We start from the raw sequence: 22,806 nt of genomic DNA on the forward strand, positions 1-22,806 counted from the left end.
TTTACTACCAACGTCTGTGATTGGCGACTAATTGTTTGTCCGGAATTTCCTTTCAAAGAGAATTTTGACAGTTGGCTTTTAAGCCGTAATCATATGTTTGTCGAGAATAGTGCGGGAGTTCGGCTATATTGCTACAGTAGCTCTTACCGCCCTCTAGAACATTCATTCTCTGTTGCTTAGAATCGTAAAATTTGGTTAGAATTCAAAATTAATGACAAAAATAAATCGTTAACAGTTTTGTCCTGCGGTTGTCTACCTTTTGCGCCTTTTGCCTACTAATCAAAAATAAGGTGAGTTTCAATGACATCTCAGGATTCCATACAAAAAACTCTAGAAGGAACTCGTTGTTTATCTCAACGGATGCGTGCAACATTTGATGGTAAGTAAATATTTTCAATAAATAACGTCTAATCAATGATCTGTGTATCCCATCATTACAACGGAATCTACGTTGCTGCTTGGTTCCTCTAAATAAACAATACCATTGTTTTCCAGTATCGCGCACCACCTGCACAATCGGCACCGTCTCAGTGCCCCTAGAAGCACTACGATCTGACCTGTTCTCACTAATCGAACATGCCAAGATCCGGATTCATAAGGCCAGCGTCAATCAGACGGCCCCGCTGACGGAGAAGCAGGCCAAACTGTTGAACGACGCAATATACTCGATGAGTTCGATCTTGCGCAGACAGGAACAGTTAACTACGATGCAGAACCGACTGGATGATCGTTCCGCCGTTGTTTGTGGTGAGGACTTTCAGGAACAAATGAATACGTTGACCAAAAAACTAAATGCCATTGCCATTGAGATGGCAAAACTAAAACGGGCGAACGATAACATCTTGAATATCTACTCGAACTATGAGCTGGAGAATGAAGATGAATGCGAGTCGGATATTGACGGGGACACGGATAGCAGCGAAGGCAATAACACTGTGTTCAAACGATAGCACACGACGGAACGCTTTGAGATAAATGTGATCGTTATGTTGTATTTATTTAGTTGCTACACATTAATATAAATCATCGAGATAATAAACAACAATAAATTGCTATGTAACGATTTTAATGTGTTCCAAAAACAATTTCGGTGTTGTTTCACGAAGAAATATTATAATGTTACACGTTTAGTAAACCACAGATAATAGGCGCATAGGCCTATATTAGAAATTGATGTTAACAACTAATGCAGCAAGCTGACGTGACAATGAATAGGGCACCTGTTATTTCAAATTTAACGAACGACTAAAACGTGTGACGTGCAGCAATCGTTGGTATGCAGTTAGTAGATGGCAGTAGTGAGCAATCGATATATGCTGATATGATACACTGGCTTGTTGAGTAAGTTTTGTTCAAGCATTAATGTCTGTTATTCAAATATAATACTACATTAGCAATGCAAACCAACAGTGCGAGTTCTTTTTCAAAAACAAACAGCAATACAAAAATTACCACCTATTAGAACGTTAAAAATAATTGACTCTGAAAGCAATATACTAAAAACAGGTCGGTCATAACCACCCTAGCAATCTTTCAAGCACTTTCAACATCCTGGAGCTTTCACTAAATACCGGCATACTATTGATCGAAGCCTGCGCATTACAGCACAGGTTTGTGCTGTGCATATGCAAGAAATGCATTTGACCGTATTCCGCCAAACAATCATCGAAAGTTTTGAAGTTTTTAGAGAGCTTAGGTCTCTGCATGAATGCTTTGAATGAATAGATCAAAAATCTATCCTCGGATTGTTTCTCAGACAACAAAATATAGGCTTACCAATACCAAACGACTGATCCAAACGAAAACAACCTAATATAATGAAATACATCGCCAATACATACCACTTCTTCCTTGATGTATCATCACACTTCTAGACACTACAGTGTAGGTATTCTCAGACGACAGCACTACACCTAATAAAGGTTTTCGGCGTCGTTTTGGAACCTGGCTAACTCTTTTATCGCATTCAGTTGGTAATCTGTTCCGCTGGGCGTTAATATAATTTGTAGCCTAAACAGCTATTTAAACTCCATAAAAATATCTGAGCTGGCAAGCAGTGTGTGATTGCGGCACTATATCTGAACCAGCAAGCGGATGTGTTAGTGGATGTGGCACAATCAACGGTCAACGTAAATTGGAAGTATTTCTTATAATTTTAAATAATAGGTACTATAATATCGATTTCATTCGACCAGATTTAAATCTGTCAAACTACCCGGAGTATTTTTACCTTATGACGGTATCTCAGTAAATTAATAAGTATCCCCAATAGGGAAAACCGGGGCTGGTTGATACATAGAGCACTTACTACATCATTCAAAACCTTCTAGGGACACAAATCCACGTGTATCAGTACATTCTAATTGCTGTTCAAGTGCCCTTCAAAATGAGCATCGTGTTCATCCAAAAAATACAGTAGCGGACATAAAAAATGCACCAAGTCTATATCTTGCTTTCATATAAATTTATCACTGTATATAAAAAACAAGTAAATAAAAGTGACATAGAAATTGCTGACGGTTATCATTACTGCTGTTAAGGTCATCTGATACTAATCTGTTTGAGTTATGGTTAAAGCTGTCATAAGGTTTCGAAATCAAGGAGGTTAGAAAATGCGCCAAACTGCAAAATTCAATTGGGTCGTTAAGCCACATGCTATATTTATTTTTTTCTAAAGCAGTTGACGTTAAAGATCCGTAGTCGAACGATTTTTTTCATATATTATAAAATTGAATTATTGCGACCACACCTCTCATTGAGCTACCTTGACCTCTATCCTTTTGCTAGGAAAACTGTCAAAAAATGCAAACCCATGTGGCTAAATTCACTGTCAAGGAAGACCGATAGTGTCAATCGAAGACGAGTTTGCATTTTCGTAGAAAATCAATTCAAAATTATACTGATGTTTTAAGGGTTGAACTTACGTATTGCTATTTTTAGAAAGATGAGCTCTATCGGCAATAAAAGAAGAATTTTATTCTTCAATTAATGACCCAATTAACGAATTAAAAATTGAACCGTGATTGATGTTGCATAGGGGGCTGGCATAGAGTTAACCAGAGTGGGAAGACGATCAAATGGTATGTTTAGGGTAGTTATCTTGCTGAAAAAAATCCACCTTTCCTTGGATTTATGACTCTTTCGTCGTCATTTTCGTCCAGAATTTTGTATCTGGTGTTATATTGATGACTCTGTGGTCTTTGCATGAATCTGCTACCAACTGACGAAAAAAATGAATTTACTTTCATCAGAGCAAAGAATATTCTGCTAGCTAGAATTTTTCCATTTTTTTTTTGTTTTGGGCTTTCGGTAATCAAAATGTAAAAGATCAAGTAATGGACGAGATTGTAACTGCTAGAGGAAGCAAAGCACTACTGTCTCCCTGTATTCACTGACCGCAATCATAAATAATATGACAATAAAAACAGTAGGGTGGATGTACCAATAGTCGCATGCTTAAGGAAAACTTTTGATAAAAAATCGATTAATAGACCTATGGGCAATGTTAATACATTAAACGAAAGCTTTCAGTCCCTACTTCATAGGAAAAATATAAAGATGGCTTAGTAACCAATTTATGTATTCAAAACTGCTTGTACCACTATAGGAACACATGTACCAATAGTGGTGCAATCGCTAATTTCGGTTCCTATTGTTGCAAATCCCATTGCTTTCTTATGGGACTTGCAACTATAAGTACACTACATCAACTATAGGTGCAAGGGAGCTCAAAATTCTAAGAAAATAATTTTTTCAAATAGTTATTTGAGCAAATTTCAAGGATAACATTTAGTGCGCATAATTTTAGTGCGATGAATCGATAAAAAAAATTTGTTGATGGTTGGTATCTTACTTAGGCGTATAACCCACTACTGCAACTATTGGTACACCTCAACTATAGGAGCACCCACCCTATGCCGAAGGTGCGACCAAATACAAATTTGTATTTGGTGCGACATTCCAAGATCCATCATCAAGTTCCGAGTGAACACTATGTAAAAAAGTCAAAACATGGACCAGTTAGAGTTTGTTGGACAACTAAAAACAATGACCAAAATAGTGTTACTAACACTCGCGGACAAGTCATTTTAAATATATTTGTAGTTGGGAATGCGACCGCATTTGCAATGTTGGTCCCACTGACATATGAACAAGCATGCGAAGGATAGACCACTAACGAAAAATTGTTCCCACGGCTGAGGAGTAACCCACGAGCAAATTGTAGTGTATAAGATATTATTGGAAGAGAAATAATTTATCTAAAACCGATAATTTTAAGAAATATCATTCCAATATTAGAATATGTGAGTATAACGTATACATTCCACCTTAATGAATTGGTACGAATGTGAATGCAACAGAATAAGAACATTCAAGCAGTCTCATTGATGTGTAAGTTTCACTATATATGCCTTGTGAGAAGAAGAGGGATTGACTGGTTGACAAAAGACAAGAGCAATGAGTACAGCTGTGTGCGTTTCAGCGTGTCATGCAGTGACTACAGACATCGAACACACGTAAGCGTGTGTTGATATATTTTGCGGCAGGGAAACCGATGGAAGTGCGAATACGATTCAGTCTGTTAAGAACTATTGATAGGTAAGGACGCTTTGAAGCGGAGAATGCTTCGACCATGGATACGACAATGGCGCAGTGGCTCTCAGTGACTAGTGCTTGAAAAAAAAGTGAAGTAAATATGTATTCGCGTTTTAAATAGCATAATGCACTGTTGGTTTGGCTTTGCAAACTAATGAAAGCAAGAGGAACTTTTTGCAGTTTTGTTGTGTTTGATCGTGTGAGGTGGAAAGATATTGACATGCGGAAAAAACGACAGAATATCCATGTACAGTACAACGGAATTGGTATTTTTGTTGCCTTTAAGCTTCCGTAGTGGTAATCAAGAAGATGAAAATACAAATGAGAACATGTTTGTTAAAGATTTCTTGCGTTTTGACCGAATATTGATTCGTGTTTGAAAGCACAAATCAGGGTTAAATTGTATTGATTCGTGCGAGAGGACGCGAATTATATTTGAATTCGTGCGAGAGGACGCGAATTATGTTTGGATTCGTGCGAGAGGACGCGAATCATGGTCCGATTCGTGCGAGAGGACGCGAATCAGATGAAATATGTTTGAATTCGTGCGAGAGGTTGCGAATTATGTTTGGATTCGTGCGAGAGGACGCGAATTATGTTTGGATTCGTGCGAGAGGACGCGAATCGGATGGAATATGTTTGAATTCGTGCGAGAGGACGCGAATTATATTTGAATTCGTGCGAGAGGACGCGAATTATGTTTGGATTCGTGCGAGAGGACGCGAATCGGATGGAATATGTTTGAATTCGTGCGAGAGGACGCGAATTATATTTGAATTCGTGCGAGAGGACGCGAATTGTGTTTGGATTCATGCGAGAGGACGCGAATCATGGTCCGATTCGTGCGAGAGGACGCGAATCAGATGAAATATGTTTGAATTCGTGCGAGAGGACGCGAATTATGTTTGGGTTCGTGCGAGAGGACACGAATCGGATGGAATATGTATGAATTCGTGCGAGAGGACGCGAATAGGTTTGGATTCGTGCGAAAGGACGTGAATTATGTTTGGATTCGTGCGAGAGGACGCGAATCATGCTCCGATTCATGCGAGAGGACGCGAATCGGATGGAATATGTTTGAAATCGTGCAAGAGGACTCGAATTATGTTTGGATTCGTGCGCGAGGACGCGAATCATGTTTGGATATGTGCGAGAAGACGCGAGTCAGATGGAATATGTTTGAATTCGTGTGAGAGGATGCGAATAGGTGTGGATTCGTGCGAGAGGATGCGAATCGGGTGGAACATGATTGAATTTGTGCAAGAGGACGCGAATCGGGTGGAACATGATTGAATTCGTGCGAGATGCCGCGAATCGGATGGAATATGATAGAATTCGTGTGAGAGGATGCGAAATATGTTTGAATTCGTGCGAGAGGGAACAAATTATGTTTGGATTCGTGCGGGAGGACGCGAATTAGCTTTCGATTCGTACGAGAGGATGCGAATCGGGTGGAATATGTTTGAATGCGTGAGAGCGAACGCGAAATAGGTTTAAATTCGTGCGAGAGGACACTAATCGGGTAAGATAGGATTGAATTCGAGCGACAAGACACGAATTATGTTTGGTTTCGTATGAGAGGACGGATAGCAGTTTAAGAATCATCAGGGAGGACGCGAATTATGTTTGTGTCCACTATCCAAATCTGGTATTTGGTTTGTCTTAAGTCATGCGAGAAGGCGCGAGTGACGTCGGAAATGTGTTGCATCGTGCGAGAAGAAACGAGTTGGGTTCGAATGCTCATTACAACGTCACGATTGTTTCTTTGTTATAAATAGCGAATACAGAGAGCTTATGCGCGAGACGTTCATATAAAGAACAGTACTCAATAATACAGAACTTTCATGATATATTTTGAATTTTTCGATACCATATTTACCGTTGGAGTAGAGGTGAGAAAGGATGTAGTGTATAAGATATTATTGGAAGAGAAATAATTTATCTAAAACCGATAATTTTAAGAAATATCATTCCAATATTAGAATATGTGAGTATAACGTATACATTCCACCTTAATGAATTGGTACGAATGTGAATGCAACAGAATAAGAACATTCAAGCAGTCTCATTGATGTGTAAGTTTCACTATATATGCCTTGTGAGAAGAAGAGGGATTGACTGGTTGACAAAAGACAAGAGCAATGAGTACAGCTGTGTGCGTTTCAGCGTGTCATGCAGTGACTACAGACATCGAACACACGTAAGCGTGTGTTGATATATTTTGCGGCAGGGAAACCGATGGAAGTGCGAATACGATTCAGTCTGTTAAGAACTATTGATAGGTAAGGACGCTTTGAAGCGGAGAATGCTTCGACCATGGATACGACACAAATGAGTGTTTGGGACCGTATATAAAAGGTGGAGCTAGTCTGGTGGGAAAAATAGCGGATCGATATTTTTCGGAGGAATGCTCTATTGAATGGTGTCCTCATATCTTCCATGTAATGTGTTTAGGCAACCTTTTAAAAGAGAATTTGAAAGTTGGCGTTTCTTATCGAGTTTTCGTTTATTTCTTCAAAATCTAAATAGTTAATATCATCATTTTAATAAATCAGATTGCTCGCTTAAAAAACTTGCAAAATTTGTACTTTGAAGTGATACACTTATCCCTTTTTGTTTCCACGTGTTTGGGTTATTGAACTTGGATATTTCTATCTTATTTTCTGTTATACTTGCTCTAACTGATTTTTTTTTTTGTTTTTTAGTTTCCACTGGAAAGCTAAGAAAATTTTACACAGAAAAATGTACTACCATCTTTCAGTTAAGTGAATTTAGTATTCTTTTAGATATAAATTAGTTTGAAGTTAGTATGTTCAAGTGTTCAGCAATTCTGCCTTTGACCTCATATCGTTTCCTCTTTTTCTTTCGATGCAAAATCATTTTAATCGCATCATTGCATATGTAAAAACGACGATTTCGAATCCACGGTGTTTGTGGGGACGTCATGCTGTGTTTACTATTAAATTGCAGTGAACCAAAAAGAGATAGGAATAAAGTGTCAAAGAACAAGTTGTAGAGAATTTGAAGCAGCTTAATTTTTTAAACTAGCGTCTTTAAAGCTCTTACAATTTGACTACCAAAAGTTTTTCTGATGAAATGACAAAGGAACGGGATAGTAATATGATGTTGACAGCGCTGTCAAGAGCCAAACCGGGCCCCGGGCCATAAAATACTGACGGGTCCTACTTTAGATAACTTCTTATTTGAATATTGGTTAGGAAAATTGTACAGCTTCAACCTTTCAAATCAAACCATTTTTATACAAATCTGTTATTTGGTATGGTTTAATGCGTTAGCTTAACGGAACCTTAGATATTTTACAAATTTGAAGGATGGAAAAAATAAAAAGAAATAAACGAATAAAGGGTATGTCAGGGTTGCCAAAATTAAATCTGTGTTTTGTCCTAAAAAATCTTTTCATCTGTATTTACTCTTCGAAAAATCTGTATCGAATCAGTTGAGTCGTTTAACCTTTTGCTGGATTATCTATCGAAGATATTAATTCTTGTGGTTAAAATCAGACAAGCAAGGAGCTGTTCACATTTTCATAAAAAACGCTGCAAGTCGTTCTGATATTTTACATCCAGAAACTTGAACTTTATCGATGAGCACAATGAAAAATAATTTTCTTCTTCATTTAATGACTTTTGTTGATATATAATGTTATATACATTAAGTCGACCAATGTAGCTGTCGAATTCTCGAAAAAAATTGAGAATTAACCAAGAGCATTACAATTAACGTTTCTGGAAGTAGACTTCAGCCAGACGTTTGCTGGGTGCTAACCTGAGTGTATTACAAACCTTTATCTTTCAGAGTGAGCGACCAATCGCAAAAGTGAAGATATATTTTAATATAGAGGGCTAAGCTGAGAGAGACAGAGAGGAAGTATTACTGAAACTGAAAAAAATATTTCTAAAAATAGTTTTTGAACATCATTTTTCAAAAATCTGTATATCTGTACAAACACGGAAAAATCTGTATATTTGTACATACAGATTCTTGGTCTGAAAATGGCTGAAAAATCTGTATAATTACAGATTAAACTGTATTTTTGGTAACCCTGGGGTGTGTAGATAATTATTACTACAGACACTTTATACACAGACTAGCGAAGTGTCAAAAAGTGCAGCCAAACGGACTGCCAAAAAGTGCAGCCAAACGAGCATGATGGTTTTGAGAGGGGAAGTGCAAGAGGAAGCCCATGCAAAGCTTATGGCAGCTTCCGTGATGCCAGTTTACATCCATGGTTGCTAGCTTTACTGTTTTTCTCTCAGCTAGTCTGTTATATAAAGTGTCTGTAATTATTGCGATGGCTTGAAACGCGTAACATACACTGATAAAATAAACTACCCATTTTCAATAAAAGTGGAATAACCCACTTAATGGGTAAAGATCTTGTACTTACTAATGGGTGCAGACCTTGTACGTCAACCTGGGTACGTTTTATTTTTTTTTTATGCAGACCAGTTACAACAAAATGCGTAAAAATACCCATTCATGAAAATCGCACTAGAATGAAAAATATTAAAAATGGAATTATTTCTGAATTTAAAAAGAAAACCTTACAAAACGTCGATTTCACATTACATATTTCCCTTTCATAAAAGTATTCGAATCTCGATAGGAATTCTGGGGTGGCATTGCGCATCTCGAAACCAAAGGTTTATTGTATGCAAGCTTGTATGAAAAACAAAACTTAATAAAACCTGTCACTCTGGTCAAAATATATTTGTTGGCTTATATAGCAGTCAAAATTGCGGAACTGGCGCATATTTGCAGCATCCTCAGTGGTTTAAACTGCCGTTGTTTTGGGAGCATTACCGAAACGTTCCGATTCCGGCACGGTTTCGGCTACGAGCCGATAATTTGCAGGTTCCACTACAATTCACAATTTGCAGGTTAAATAATTTGCTTGAAATTATTCTTAAAGGATTTTTCACCTATTATCAGGATCAATTTTATTCTGGTTGCAGTTGAAAATCGAAAAATTGAACTTGCGCCTTTCGTTTTTCCCCTATTTGCAGAGTGGGCAACTAATGCGCATCTTGTGTAGATGTTAGAGAATCAACCCATTGGCATTTGAAATGGATAAAAAGTACCCATTGTCGGAAACAAAAAAGTACCCATTTTTTGACAGCTCCAATCAGGAGCGGATCCAGAAAAATATTTCGGAGGGGGGTCCGAAATTTTAATTTTCAAATGTTCATTGTATAATACGTAATATGTAATACCCCTTGTAATACCCTCATTTAATTAAAATCAGTTTTGGTGGCCGAATCTGGTTTGGAATGATTTGGAATTTAAAACGAATTTAAAATAGAAACTTTTTTAAAATTTCTGGAGAAGTTAAAAAATTTCGGAGGGTGTCCGGACCCCCAGGACCCTCCCCCTGGATCCGCCACTGGCTCCAATAGCTTCCGAAAATGGGCAATTTCTCGACAAACATATGATTACGGCTTAAAAGCCTACTGTCAAAATTCTCTTTGAAAGGAAATTCCGGACAAACTATTACTGGCTAAACACAGTTCATAGCAGTTATGAAAGAGAAAACTTTTCTTTTTAGTTTACTACCAACATCTGTGATTGACGAGTAACGGTTTGTCCGGAATTTCCTTTCAAAGAGAATTTTGACGGTTGGCTTTTAAGCAATAATCATATCTCGACAAACATATGATTACGGCTTAAAAGCCAACCGTCAAAATTCTCTTTGAAAGGAAATTCCGGACAAACCGTTGTTCGCCAATCATAGATGTTAGTAGTAAACAGAGGTTAAAATATTCGCTCATTCTCACAACAAGCAGTTTATCGCACAGCTTTTTCATCCTTAGTAGGCACCGACCCAACTTTTCACCTTTCAGGAAATTGCGAGAATTTGCTGACAATGCAGTATGGAAGCGTGATAATTTCGCAGCTTCGAGCCTCGTGATAGATTAAGTTCAAGAAAAACCATCAATATATTACGTTATACAATTTATTTCCCCACATTATTGCAGTATTTTCTTCTAATGATCTGTATCTACTCATTTTTGTAAATTTTTGCGAAACCATTAGTTATTCGGCAGTTTTACATTAGGCGCGAAAATATCATCTGATATTATACCGCGAAAAGATGAAATCCACTGCTGTCTTGTCGAGAAAAGTTGGAGAGCAAACAATGTTACATAGCATGTTTGCTTTTTCATTGCTGGTCGAAGTAGGTGAAATATCGCCTTATTCTGTTCACGAATGCGAAAATTGTAAACTCTGGTAGTAAACAAAAGAGAAAAGTTTTCTCTTTCATTAACTGATAGGAACTGTGTTTAGTCAGTAACGGTTTGTCCGTAATTTCTTTTCAAAGAGAATTTTGACAGTTGGCTTTTAAGCCGTAATCATATGTTTGTCTTCAGAGTGTAATGTTTACATCCGCTAAGCAGAAGTGCCAGATTTGCAGACATGTCTGCAAATTCGCACACTTAATTTTAACTGCAGTTTTTTCGATGACGCAGATATTTGCAGATTTTTTAGTTTGGTTGCAGATATTTACAGATTTTTGAACATAAAGGCTTTTGGTTACACTAGCTTTCCTGACATTTTTGGTTCTTCCCAAACTTTTAAAATTATTATTGCAGACATTTGAAAAAAGTATCTGGCATCTCTGCCGCTAAGTTAAGCAGCTGTCAGCAGAGATTCTGATTTTCAGACATGTCTGCAAATTCGCAGACTTTTAATTCTAGCTGCAGATTTTTAGATGACGCAGACATTTGCAAAAAATTTAGTTTGGTTGCAGATATTTGCAGATTTTTTAGTTTGGTTGCAGATATTTACAGATTTTTGAAAATAAAGGCTTTTGGTTACACTAGTTTCGAATCTACTTTAGGTTTTTCCTCCATAAGCTATTTTTCTCTACTTATCTTGGGCTATAAATGCACTATTTTCATTTAATATAACACATTATCAATAAGTCATTTTTGGTCAAGAATAGTTGTCCTGACATTTTTTGTTCTTCCCAGACTTTTAAAATTATTATTGCAGACATTTGAAAAAAAGTATCTGGCATCTCTGGTTGTCAGAATGATTCCTGTCGAGATGGAAGAAAATCAGCAAACCGTTCGCGAAAGAACGGATGTACATAATTCCCGTCTGAAAGGTTTATTGCTCATTTCACCGGAATCGAAATATTTCGACACGAGACTTGGCCAGAAAATTAGATGGCACGCAAAATTTAGTTTAGTGGGCCAAAAAAAATACTGATTGGAATCCCAAACCGGGACGAAAGCGCAAAGTGTTGCCAAAACGCGCGACCAAAAAGTCTACACCACGCTACTAACAAAATACGGATGCTACGTCATTGATGATGAGACCAACATCAAAGCGGATATCAAGCAGTTGCCGGGATAGGAATATTTCACGGATGAGGATTGCTGCGGATACCCATTTCAAATGGAGGAAGTTGTCGCAATTCGCTTCGAAGTACAGTAAAATTCCGTTTTTGACACGCTCCGTTTTTGGCATGCTCCATTTTTGGCAACAATAAAATTCCGTCTTTGGCAACAAATGGGTTCCGTTATTGGCAACATTATTTTTGTTCATAGTAAATCTTTTGAAAAATGTTCAATAACCATTTTGTTGTAATAATGGATATCGCTTTTGACTTTATTTCCAAACATAGGAGTCATATCTATCTATCTATCTATCTATCTATCTATCTATCTATCTATCTATCTATCTATCTATCTATCTATCTATCTATCTATCTATCTATCTATCTATCTATCTATCTATATATATAAAAGTCAAAGTTTGTATGTATATGATTTATAGACTCCCAAACGGCTTAACCGATTTCCGTAAAAAATTATACACAGTAGGCATTTGTTATGGAGCGTGTTTGTGTGCTATTGGTTGGCGATTATCAGCCTGCCAGATGACGCTACGGAACAAATTGTGTTTTCCTCCTATTTCGTTGAAAATCGTAGCAACGCGCGATGGGTATTAGCTAGTTCACTATATTTTATGGAGGCGGGCATAGCGAATAAAGTTAAATTTGTTGATTTTTTCTATTATTTCATTCCATTTCACATATTCTTATATAATTAATGTTCGTGGGACATTTGTGATATCACACATTGAAAATAAAAGCTTTTAAGGTAAGGTTCCATTTTTGGCACGGTTCTAGTTTTGGCAACTGAAAAAAAATATTGTTGCCAAAAACGGAATCCTACTGTACCTGATTTGGCAGGCCATATGCACTTGTGGAAAACGTAGTGAACGATTCGTAATCAAAAGTTCCATGAAATTAGAGATTTATAAAACTGTCTCGTTTGTGCCGTTATAAAGACAGCACGATCAAGAACAGTGATTTTGGCCAGGCCACTATTCCAAAACCGTACAGAAGTGGTATGTGGATAATTTGGTGAATTTTGTGCCATGAACCCACCAAACTGTCCTGAACTCCATCCGATCGAAGCCTATTGGCCATGATTAAGCGTGAAGTTCGAAAAACCAAAGAAATGGCAAAGTACGAAAAGGAAAAGATGAGGAAGTGGAAAAATTTGAGAAAAACGTACCGGAAACGATTGTACAGGCACGGATGCAGGGCGTCAATCACAAATGTCCAGCATTCTACTCAAACTCATTCTAAAGTTCAACCGACATATGTAAGCTGAAATAAATATATACTAAACTAATGTAAAACTTTGGTTTGATTTCGATAACTATAGCAAATTTACCAATAAATCTAAAATGTCGCAATAATTAACGGCTCACCCTTTAGTAGTGACTGTCTGCGCGACTTTCAGTTGCTATTGGAGACCTTTTTGCTCCATCGTCATATACGTCCAGATGGTCATCGATATTGCTACCTTGACGCTCGCGATCATGGGCTCAATTCTCAAAGTCACGTCGCTTCGTGACTAGAAGGAAATTTTCTTCTAGTCCCTAGGTGACGTGACTGTGAGAACAGGGCCCCATATGGTCTTAATTGCTTCTTACCCTTACAGGTTACGAGGGTGAATCCGTCAAATGATCCCTCGATTATGACGCGTGCTGTGTATGTGGAGGTACTGGATGCGGATTTTACGGTCGTTAGGGCCTGAAAGAGTTTTTCTTAGCGGTGTCTGAACAAGGTTTTCTGTAATGTTTCCTTTTCATTACAGAATTGGTACTTAGGTAATAAATTATCCTTTTAATGTGCAAAGATTTCTCTTGTTAATGGTACTGCATTGTGTTTTTTTTTCCTGGGTCACGTAGGAAGGAGTATATTCCAGAATAACTTTACCGAAAATAGTAACTTGCAAGGATGTTTTTTTATAAAACTGCTATTACGATTTTGAGTTAAGGGGATAAATTTATCCCGGAAATTTATTGTTTCCGTTAACACTGCAAATGTACGAGTACCCAGTAAGTTCAGCCGGAAAATGAGAAGGAATGCTGGCTGGTTCTAGTTAGTACTCCGGCTCCAGTGACACAAGCGATTTTAATTAGCAACTGAAGCTACATTTCAACCCAAAATATCACAGTAAAGAGTATGTTCATCGCAGAGACTTGAAATCTTCGAGAGAACTTTTCAGAATGTTTTCCTGAATCTCATGAACGTAATTCAGAGGTCAAAAAACTCAAACACTTCACCTAATAGTGAGATCGAACCATTCTGATCACATGTATGTTACTTCCATTTGATCAATCAATTGTCGTGAATCTGTTGATACAAGTACCATAAATAAGCTGTTATTTGTCCGAGTTCTGATCAGAAATTATTCTTAGTATCAGCAGAGGCAATGCATTATATTGACCTCGCGGTGGCCCAAAGTTCGTTTTAAATCATTCTGGGAATTGAAAAAGTTATTCGAAAAAATGATCTTACTACAAACTCTTAAGAAGGAATCTAAAACAATTAACAGACTACAGATTCGAACAAATGACAGCTTCTTTCCGTGTCTTGTTTCTCCAGCCAATTGATTGAACAAATGCAGAAAAAAACATTTGTAACAAATTATACCAGAATGGTTCAACCTCACGGTTAGGTGAATTTAATCGGTTTTTTACGCTATTTCCAATAGATTCACAAAATTTATCTGGAAAATTCCTTTGAAGACACCAAGTCTCTGACTTGATACTTTTCAACCCTGCTTCAGTAAGAAACATAAGCGAGTGTCGCACACCGCCAAAGCGCATCACTGCCATGATGCCTACCTACAATGAATCGAGTTGAAAATTGCATCCTCCTTCGCACAAACCCCACTGCAGCTGGAGCCGAACCAACCGCCCGCCCACCCGCCGTTACCGGCCGAATCAAAAGCCACAGACTACGAGCAAGTTCCGGTTGGTGGGTTGCAAGGGGGCGTCAAAAGCTTCGCGTCGTTGCATTACTGCCCCAACTGACTGACGGTCACGGTGTGGAAGCCGTCTCAACAGTATTCTCTCATTCAGTCAGCCGCCATTGATCGCACCGCACACACCGAAAAAGACCGGTTCTGTTCTCGTGAAGTACGCGCGGAAAATTTACTCCTTTCTCTGGGCCAAACTTTCCATGAGTGATTGCAAAGAAAAAAGTAAAAGTGAGCGTTTGTTGTACTGAAAGTATCGACAATTGATCAAATATCAGGAAGTGATTGAAGACTACGCAGTGTAAAACGGAACAACCGCAGGAACAATTCAAGAAAAGCTAGTGTTACTCGGTTTGTTGTGAATTTATAAGTCTACGATTGCTACTAGAGGTGTTGCGTCATTCAAGGGAGAGAGAGATAACGGATGCAGTTTTTCCAGCAACTCTCACTGTGCAAATCGAAACTCAGCTTGATAACTGGATGCCGGTGGGTAGCGAAATCGTAAGACACCATGCTCAAGTAGAAATTCGGTAGTCTCGAGTGGTTTAGTTAGTTCATCATCATAGTCTCAAGCTGATTTGTGCGAGGCATGATTCGTTGTCGTCTCCTAAGGGGAGTGTTATAGAAATGTAATAAATCAATTCTTGGTATGAATTAATTACCAGATTGCTGATGACGGTGAGCGATGCCGGCAAGATTATGAATCCGTTTTGTGCAATTGTAATTATGACGAACGCAGTGAGTAAAATGAGAATGGAAACTGTAATAACGAGCGATAATGATGCTGCAGTTGTGATAGACGGTACGAGTGCAGGGAAAGGACCTTCTTGGGCGGAGCAAATTATCTGAGTGACTGCCTCAGATGCGTACATATTATACTTGCATTCCGGCTGACGAATTATGCGTGTCTTTTACAATTCCGCGGGTATATGTATTAACATTCGTGTATCTTCTCGTAATTGCAAGGTAAATTGCTTGATGGGCAAGTGCTTCTGGATTTTGAATTCAGAATGCTGAATTTTACGATGAATATTTTTAAATTTATTTTGGTCACTAGACGGTGTGGCACTGGAACCGCAATAGGAACAGACAGTTGCTTCGTTGGAGCTTCAATGTTCGAAGATGGCTGAGATTTGCTTCCGCTTCCAAAAGTAGTTTTTTTTGGCTGTATCCGATCATAGCGTTCCGTAGTGTGTCTTATGGGTATGAATATGTTGTCTTGAAATGAAAAAAACGCTTTTAATCCACTTAACAGTATGATGAGACATTTCTTATAACTCTTACAATTCCTTTTTCGGATATTATATCGATCGAATTAGCATGGGACAACAGCATTGTGAGAAATTTCGAAAGTCAACTCAAATTAAGGGTAAAACGAAAAAAATGCCCTTTAACATAGGCGGACAATCGACTCATTACTTATGCTTTGTGAATAAAATATTTGTTCTTCATTCAATGTATTATTAATGGAGAAGCTAAATTCACTGTATATGTTGTACTAGGCCAAAAATAATAACAATAATGGAATATTACATAGAGTAATGAGGGGCAACAGTGCGCACCTAACAGTTATCGTAAAATAGCTATTGGTACTATTGGGTACTAGAAAATCGGCTTGATTACAAATTAATACCCTCATCACACATCTTCAAAACGTAATACTAGATATCTCTCGGTTTTGTTTGTAATCCGAGAAATAATTATGCTCTTATGAATACTCAAATGTGCACTTTTGCCCCATAGTCGGGGCAAGAGTGCGCATAGCACGGGGCAAAAGTACTGATTAAATAGCCGATTTATTACCGCCCATAAATTAAACTAATCAATTTTAGGATACCATCCCCTCTTACTCTTCCTTCATGACCAAAAACTACTCCTCCCTCTGCCTCGGTTAATGTTGTTCAGTTTTCCATTATGTTGAAAAAACTTGTATGTTTCATCTTTTAGATAATGTCGTTCATGATCAAACTATCACCACTAGTAACATTCTTATTTGTCATAGTTGGTTGGATCACTACAAGAATTCTTGCGAATATGCTATTTATATTGGAAATACATCTTTATTTACATATTCATAGTTTTTTGTTTCCTTTTTAAATACTCTGAGCTTTCGGCATTCTATATTTTCCCATGGAACCAGTTATGCTGATGCTTTTGTTCCTACAACGCTTATATCAGTCGTAATTTGACCGGTGAGCTCGCAGTTATTGAAGATGCTGGTCCCTACTTTAAATCATGGAAGAATTAGTTCAATTTTTATATAAAAAGCTTCATTCGCGTCTTTTTATTTGGGCGGATATGCTATGCGCACTTTTACCCCACCGTCAGTTTTTTAACTTATTAAATTGTTACGAAAATTGTAAATTGTTTTTTTCATCAAATCAAATATATCTCGCAACGAACCATATGTTGAAGATTTTTAGGGTACTGTAGTTTTATAGATCCTGATTTATCCAAACACCCAATTTATGATTCCCAAAATTCAAAAAATTACAAAAAAGCAGCGAAAAATGGTCCTTTCCCCTTAATTTCAAGCCACTATATTCAAATCTTTCATGCTTATACAGGGTGTTTTGTTCATGGTTAAGAATCTCTCAGGGGGTGATAGACTGCCATATTTGGAGAAAAAAATTGTTTTACACATACCATCAAATCTCAACCGTTACAGAGTTATTGAACTTTTTGTGTAAAAAACTTATTTGTCTTAAAATACCTCTAACTTTAAAAGTATACTTTGTATTTTAAATATTTTAGTTCCATACAAAAGATGCGAAAATTTCGCATTGAGTGATGCCCTCACATGTTTCAGCTAATGAGTTTAAGTAGCCTTTTCAAAGTAATTTATTGAAAATTAAACAATTTTAAACGATTTTTCGTTCATTTCTTGAAAATCCTAATAGTTAACCTCATCATTTTAATAATTCAGATTGTTAGTCTTGATGAGCTGCTTAATTCGTTCTTTGACATGATACACTTACCTTTTCTTATTTTCATGATTTTGGGTTATTCAACTTGGATATTTTTTATCTCATTTTCACTAGTACCAGCTCCAATTGAAAAATTATGGCACTTATTGTACTTTTTTTCTTTTTATTCGAAAGCCAGGAAAATTTTACAGTGAAAAATGTATTAATACCTTTCAGTTAAGTGAATTTAGTATTCTTTTAAAAGTAAATTAGTTTAGAGTTAGTGCTATTATTGGCATTTTCGTTAATTTTCTTAAAATAGTAAATAATAAACATCACCATTATTATCATGGAAATAATGCATCTCAGCAAGTTCTAAAGTTCTTTCTTTGACTCCATTCAATTATCTCTTTTGGTTTCGACGCAAAATCGTTTTTATCACATCGTTTCATATTCAAAAATAACGATATCGAACCCACTAAATTTGTGGCGAGGTCATGCTGTGTTAACTGTTAAATAGCAGCAAAATGAAAAGAGATATAGACAAAGTGTCAAATAAAAAGTTATAGAGAACATTAAGGGGCATCAAATGAACAATAGTAACGATACTTTTTGTTGGTTAATAATTAGAATAATTAAAAAACTCTCCAAAAATCACAAATTTTGAGTTATTTCGTTATTAAAAAATCATTTAGTACACCTAACTAAACAATATTTGTACATACACTGATAGGAAATTTTCTTAGCTTTCCAATGAAATCTTGTAAATAACGATATAAAGCATATTTTTTAAATTAGAGTCTTTTAAGCACTTGCAAGTCGGTTACAGGAAAAGTATAGTAATGAAATTACAAAGAAATGAGAAGAGATAGAAATATGACGTCCAAGAACAAATTATGAATCGTCCTAAAACCCAACTTTTGGATAATGGATATTGCTATAATCATACTTCATTATATCGAGAAAATTAGCAAAAACCTCCTCAAAAACACTAACTTTTACCTACTTTACAGCTAAAAGGTAATTACAACTAATTACTTAAAAGATATGAGAACACCATTCAATAGGAAATTTTCACCTTTCGAATAGAACTGAAATAGTTAAAATACAAAGTATTCTTTTAAAGTTAGAGGTATTTTAAGAAAAATAAGTTTTTTACACAAAAAGTTCAATAACTCTGTAACGGTTGAGATTTGATGGTACGTGTAGAACAATTTTTTTCTCCAAATATGGCAGTCTATCACCCCCTGAGAGATTCTTAACCATGAACCAAACACCCTGTATGTGCGATTAGTTGACTTAATGATATACTAAATCCATACAGAGTTGCCGGGTTCTAGCGCTTGTGTGCTTCTAAAAGTCCTATGCGCACTTTTACCCCACCTTACTCTATATTTAAAGTATACATCCTAATTCTTAATAACATTTCTCGCGTTTTTTTTAAAAGGGCCAATAAGCATACTGTCAAAATTCACTTTGAGAGTAAATTCTGTGCAAACCATTAATCGCCGATTAAAAATCACAACAGCAGACGAAAGAGAAAACTTTTCTTTTTCATAAATTGTCAACATCCATTCTCGGCGAGCTACAGTTTGTCCGGAATTTTCTCTCAAAGTGAATTTTGACAGCATGCTTATTGGCCGTTTACAAAAAACACGCGAGATTTATTCAAATTTTCATGGCGATCTGAGAACTAGAACTGAAATTGAAGCTCTTGATAACACGCTACCTCAACGCGATTATTTCGATATCAACTTTTTCTAAAAGCGACCTCGCTGTGAGCAACATATTTAAGATACCGTTGGACTCACAATAACTAGTGATTGAACAATTTGTAAGATGACTTAATCTCACTGGACGGTTGACGTAAACGATTATTGTCAAAAAAGGGCCATTAAACGTATTACTAACTGAACAATTTAGACCGCCATTTTGGCACGTAAAAAGCTGGATAGCGTGACATGACCGACGTCAACAGTTACCCCGCAGCAGTCACAGGTTGGTGGGGCTTCTTTCTTCAACAGGAAATCGTGCGTAAGTCGAGTATGTGTAATTCGCTGATTAGCCGAGCTCTTGCGGTCAACCCACTTCATCGTGTCGAATTTGATTTTGCGCAGTTTTACCTCAGTGGACCCGAGAAAGATATATCCAATGGAGTAGTGCCCCTGGCTTCTCCCGCGAGTCAATCATTACCACGAATACCAGCATGACCCGGAATCTAGCACAGTTTGATTGGACGGTTTCGAAGCATGTTCTCAATCTCCTGGATCCACGGGTGCTGGGAACGGGAGCCGAATCTGACATGGTAAGCAAATCACTGGACGTGTGGTATGCTGTCAGTGCTGTTTTTATTGCGAATGCCTCGATTGAGAAGACGCTGCATTGCAGTGGAAGGCCTAGCGACTGATGAAGGTAATCTCCGGAAACTCCCGCGGCCTACTGCGGTACCGTCTTTCGAGCCATCTGTGGATATGACTGTGGAACGGTTGAAACGGAAGGTCTCAAGTTTTCACGTGATTCTTCACGTTCCACACGATCTGGGGTTTGGGTTCGTATCACTTCCGAGTGGTTAAATGCGTGCGGAGTAGGGTTGTGGTACCGGTAATACCGGTACCGAAAATCCCGGGAATACCGACCCATTTTTGGTACTGTAATACCGGTACTGAACAAAAGCCAGTACCGGTATTTTCGGTACTATACAATTTTTTATGACAAATATGTTAACTCTGCAGGGGGATCTGGTTCAAAATATCGGTCTGCAAGATAACGTTTAATTATATTAATTTTCCTTATAGATAAATCGTTGAGATAACCCCTTTGTGTGGGAATGAGGTGGGGCCATCATCATAATAATTCTATAAGTTAAAGTTTTATTAGCGACATTCTGATTGGTTTCCATTATTCACTTATCTATTAAAGAACGAACAGCGATTTAGTGGCTAACAGTTTTAGACTTGGTGAACTGCTTCAAATGGGGCGATTTGTGATTATTGGTGATCGGAAAATTCCGCAAAACGCCATAGTTTACAGAAAAGCAAGAAGCCTTCATGTGCATTAGGGGCCGTACACAAATGATGTAGTTTTTTTTCGGCGATTTTTGACCCCTCCCTCCCCCCTCTTACCATTTGGTCACAACATTCTAACCTCCCCCTCGTAAATAACGTAGCATTTACCTACCCCCTTCCCTTCGTCCCATGCAAAGCGGTGGTGCAAAAAAAATTACATATGTTTTTCAATTATTTTAAATACATGTCCTTTCAAAATGTTTGGCGACTTTTATCAACATTTTCATTATAACAGCAAATTGCGTGCAAAATAAGCCCATTTCATGACATATATAGTGTTGATAATTTTGTTTTGAATTTTAAATGTTAAGGGGAGCATGAAGACAAGTTTTCTCAGTTCACAATCGTGCAGCTGCCAATGATTCTAAGAAGCATACATCCATCTAAATTACTAAATTTTGTTGGTTGAATCCGAACTGAAAATTTAATTCAGCTTCCAAACTAAGTCTACTAGTTAGCAACATTAGCTAACTAATGTAGCAAGTTAAATCCGCATACAAAATCTTTTCGTATTTTTGCGAACTTGTAATTCCGCGAATCGTAAAATTTACCTTATGAAAAACCGCATCAAAAGTAGAATTTAAATTCATTTCTCTTGGGACTGGAGGAACACTAAATTGTTTTCTCGAAACAATGGGTTTTAAACTTAATGCTACGTCGCACAACTTCTGACCCTACCCTCCCCCTCGTCACACTTCGTCACAAATTTGGTATACCCTCCCTACCCCCCAAAATGCTACGTCATTTATGCATGGCCCCTTAGAGAATAGTAGGCAAACGACATAAAGGTCGAAACCAATTTTCAGAAAAGCAAGAGGGGAAATGCGATTAACCTGCTCGGATTCACTGCCATTCTCGCTTTGATTTACTGTTGTTAATAGGGTTTCATACATTTACCAACTGTTCAAGTCGACGACAGTCGCACCACTTAGTAGTTATTGTTTTCAAAGTGGCCTAGATTTCGAAATAAAAGAAGGTGCCCTATACGAAAAATATCTTCTGTGAAATGAGTCTTGCCATTCCGAAGCAAATAAAAACAATAAACATGTTTTTTGATCAGCACAAATCAATCCTCTGAGAATAAGATCATCAGTTTGAGCATTCAATTTCAGTTTGAAGCTTTTTTCGATTTTTTAAAAAAAATATTCGAGTACCGGTACTTTACCGGTACTACCGGTACTGAGGGCTTCAATACCGTAGTACCGGTTTTCGCCAAAAAGGGTCGGTACTGCGAACCCTATTTATGGCTCTATAATGAATTTTTGGTGCTCAGCAGTTTTTTTTTAATGTCGAGATATCACCTTATCAAATAAATAACGATGTTCTAGGTCCTAATAGTTTTCTTATATCTACTGTACGTGACTCTAGCTGGTCGCTAGCAGTTGGGCATTATGATATTTCATGGAATAGTGCAAGGAACAAAAATGATTCTATCAATACTACTCTAGAATTTGTGAAATAGTTCCCGTCAAAATTTCATAACCATGTTGCATGAAATTGAAAATGAATAGTCTAAATCTAAATCTAATTCTAAATATCGCAAGCACGCAGGCTAGATCCCAGGTCAAGTGGGAATCATGAATTAGTTCACGAACCAATAAATAATATTTCATGATTTTTTTAATATTTTACGTGCACGTCGTAACTATTGTACTAGGAATCATGAACCAGTTCACGAAAACATGAATAATATTTGATGATTTCGTGATCTATTTCACGAACACGAATGATGAGTCATGACTTTCAGTTCATGAATACATGAATATTTTTCTATGATTTCGTGAACTATTTCACGACCACGAATGGTAAATCATGGCTATTGCACTAGAAGTCATGGACAAGTCCACAAATACATGAATAATATTGCATGATTTTATGAAATATTTCACGAACGCGGATGGTAAATCGTGACCAGTATACTAGGGATCACGA

The 22,806-nt window shown here is 37.2% G+C and overlaps 2 protein-coding genes across 4 annotated transcripts in view; both read left to right on the forward strand.

Annotated features, from left to right (window-relative positions):
- Positions 1-223: 223 nt before the first annotated feature.
- LOC131683991 (uncharacterized) lies at positions 224-1,351 on the forward strand. Its single transcript, XM_058966434.1, has 2 exons — positions 224-379; positions 496-1,351. Exons 1-2 carry the CDS (start codon positions 301-303, stop codon positions 948-950), a joined length of 534 nt encoding a protein of 177 aa, XP_058822417.1. The 5' UTR covers positions 224-300; the 3' UTR covers positions 951-1,351.
- Positions 1,352-14,993: 13,642 nt separating this feature from the next.
- The window catches only part of LOC131678793 (uncharacterized), a 50,445-nt gene continuing 42,632 nt past the window's right edge, over positions 14,994-22,806 (forward strand). Inside the window, exon 1 of one of the 3 annotated variants that reach the window (XM_058959106.1) lies at positions 14,994-15,404. The gene's annotated coding sequence lies outside the window, so the exon portion shown is untranslated. Of the gene's footprint in view, positions 15,405-15,499; positions 15,642-22,806 lie in introns of those variants that run through there. The other 2 variants (XM_058959105.1, XM_058959107.1) reach the window with 2 other exon arrangements.

The sequence above is a fragment of the Topomyia yanbarensis genome, chromosome 2, assembly GCF_030247195.1.
Source record: "Topomyia yanbarensis strain Yona2022 chromosome 2, ASM3024719v1, whole genome shotgun sequence".
Taxonomy (NCBI): domain Eukaryota; kingdom Metazoa; phylum Arthropoda; class Insecta; order Diptera; family Culicidae; genus Topomyia; species Topomyia yanbarensis.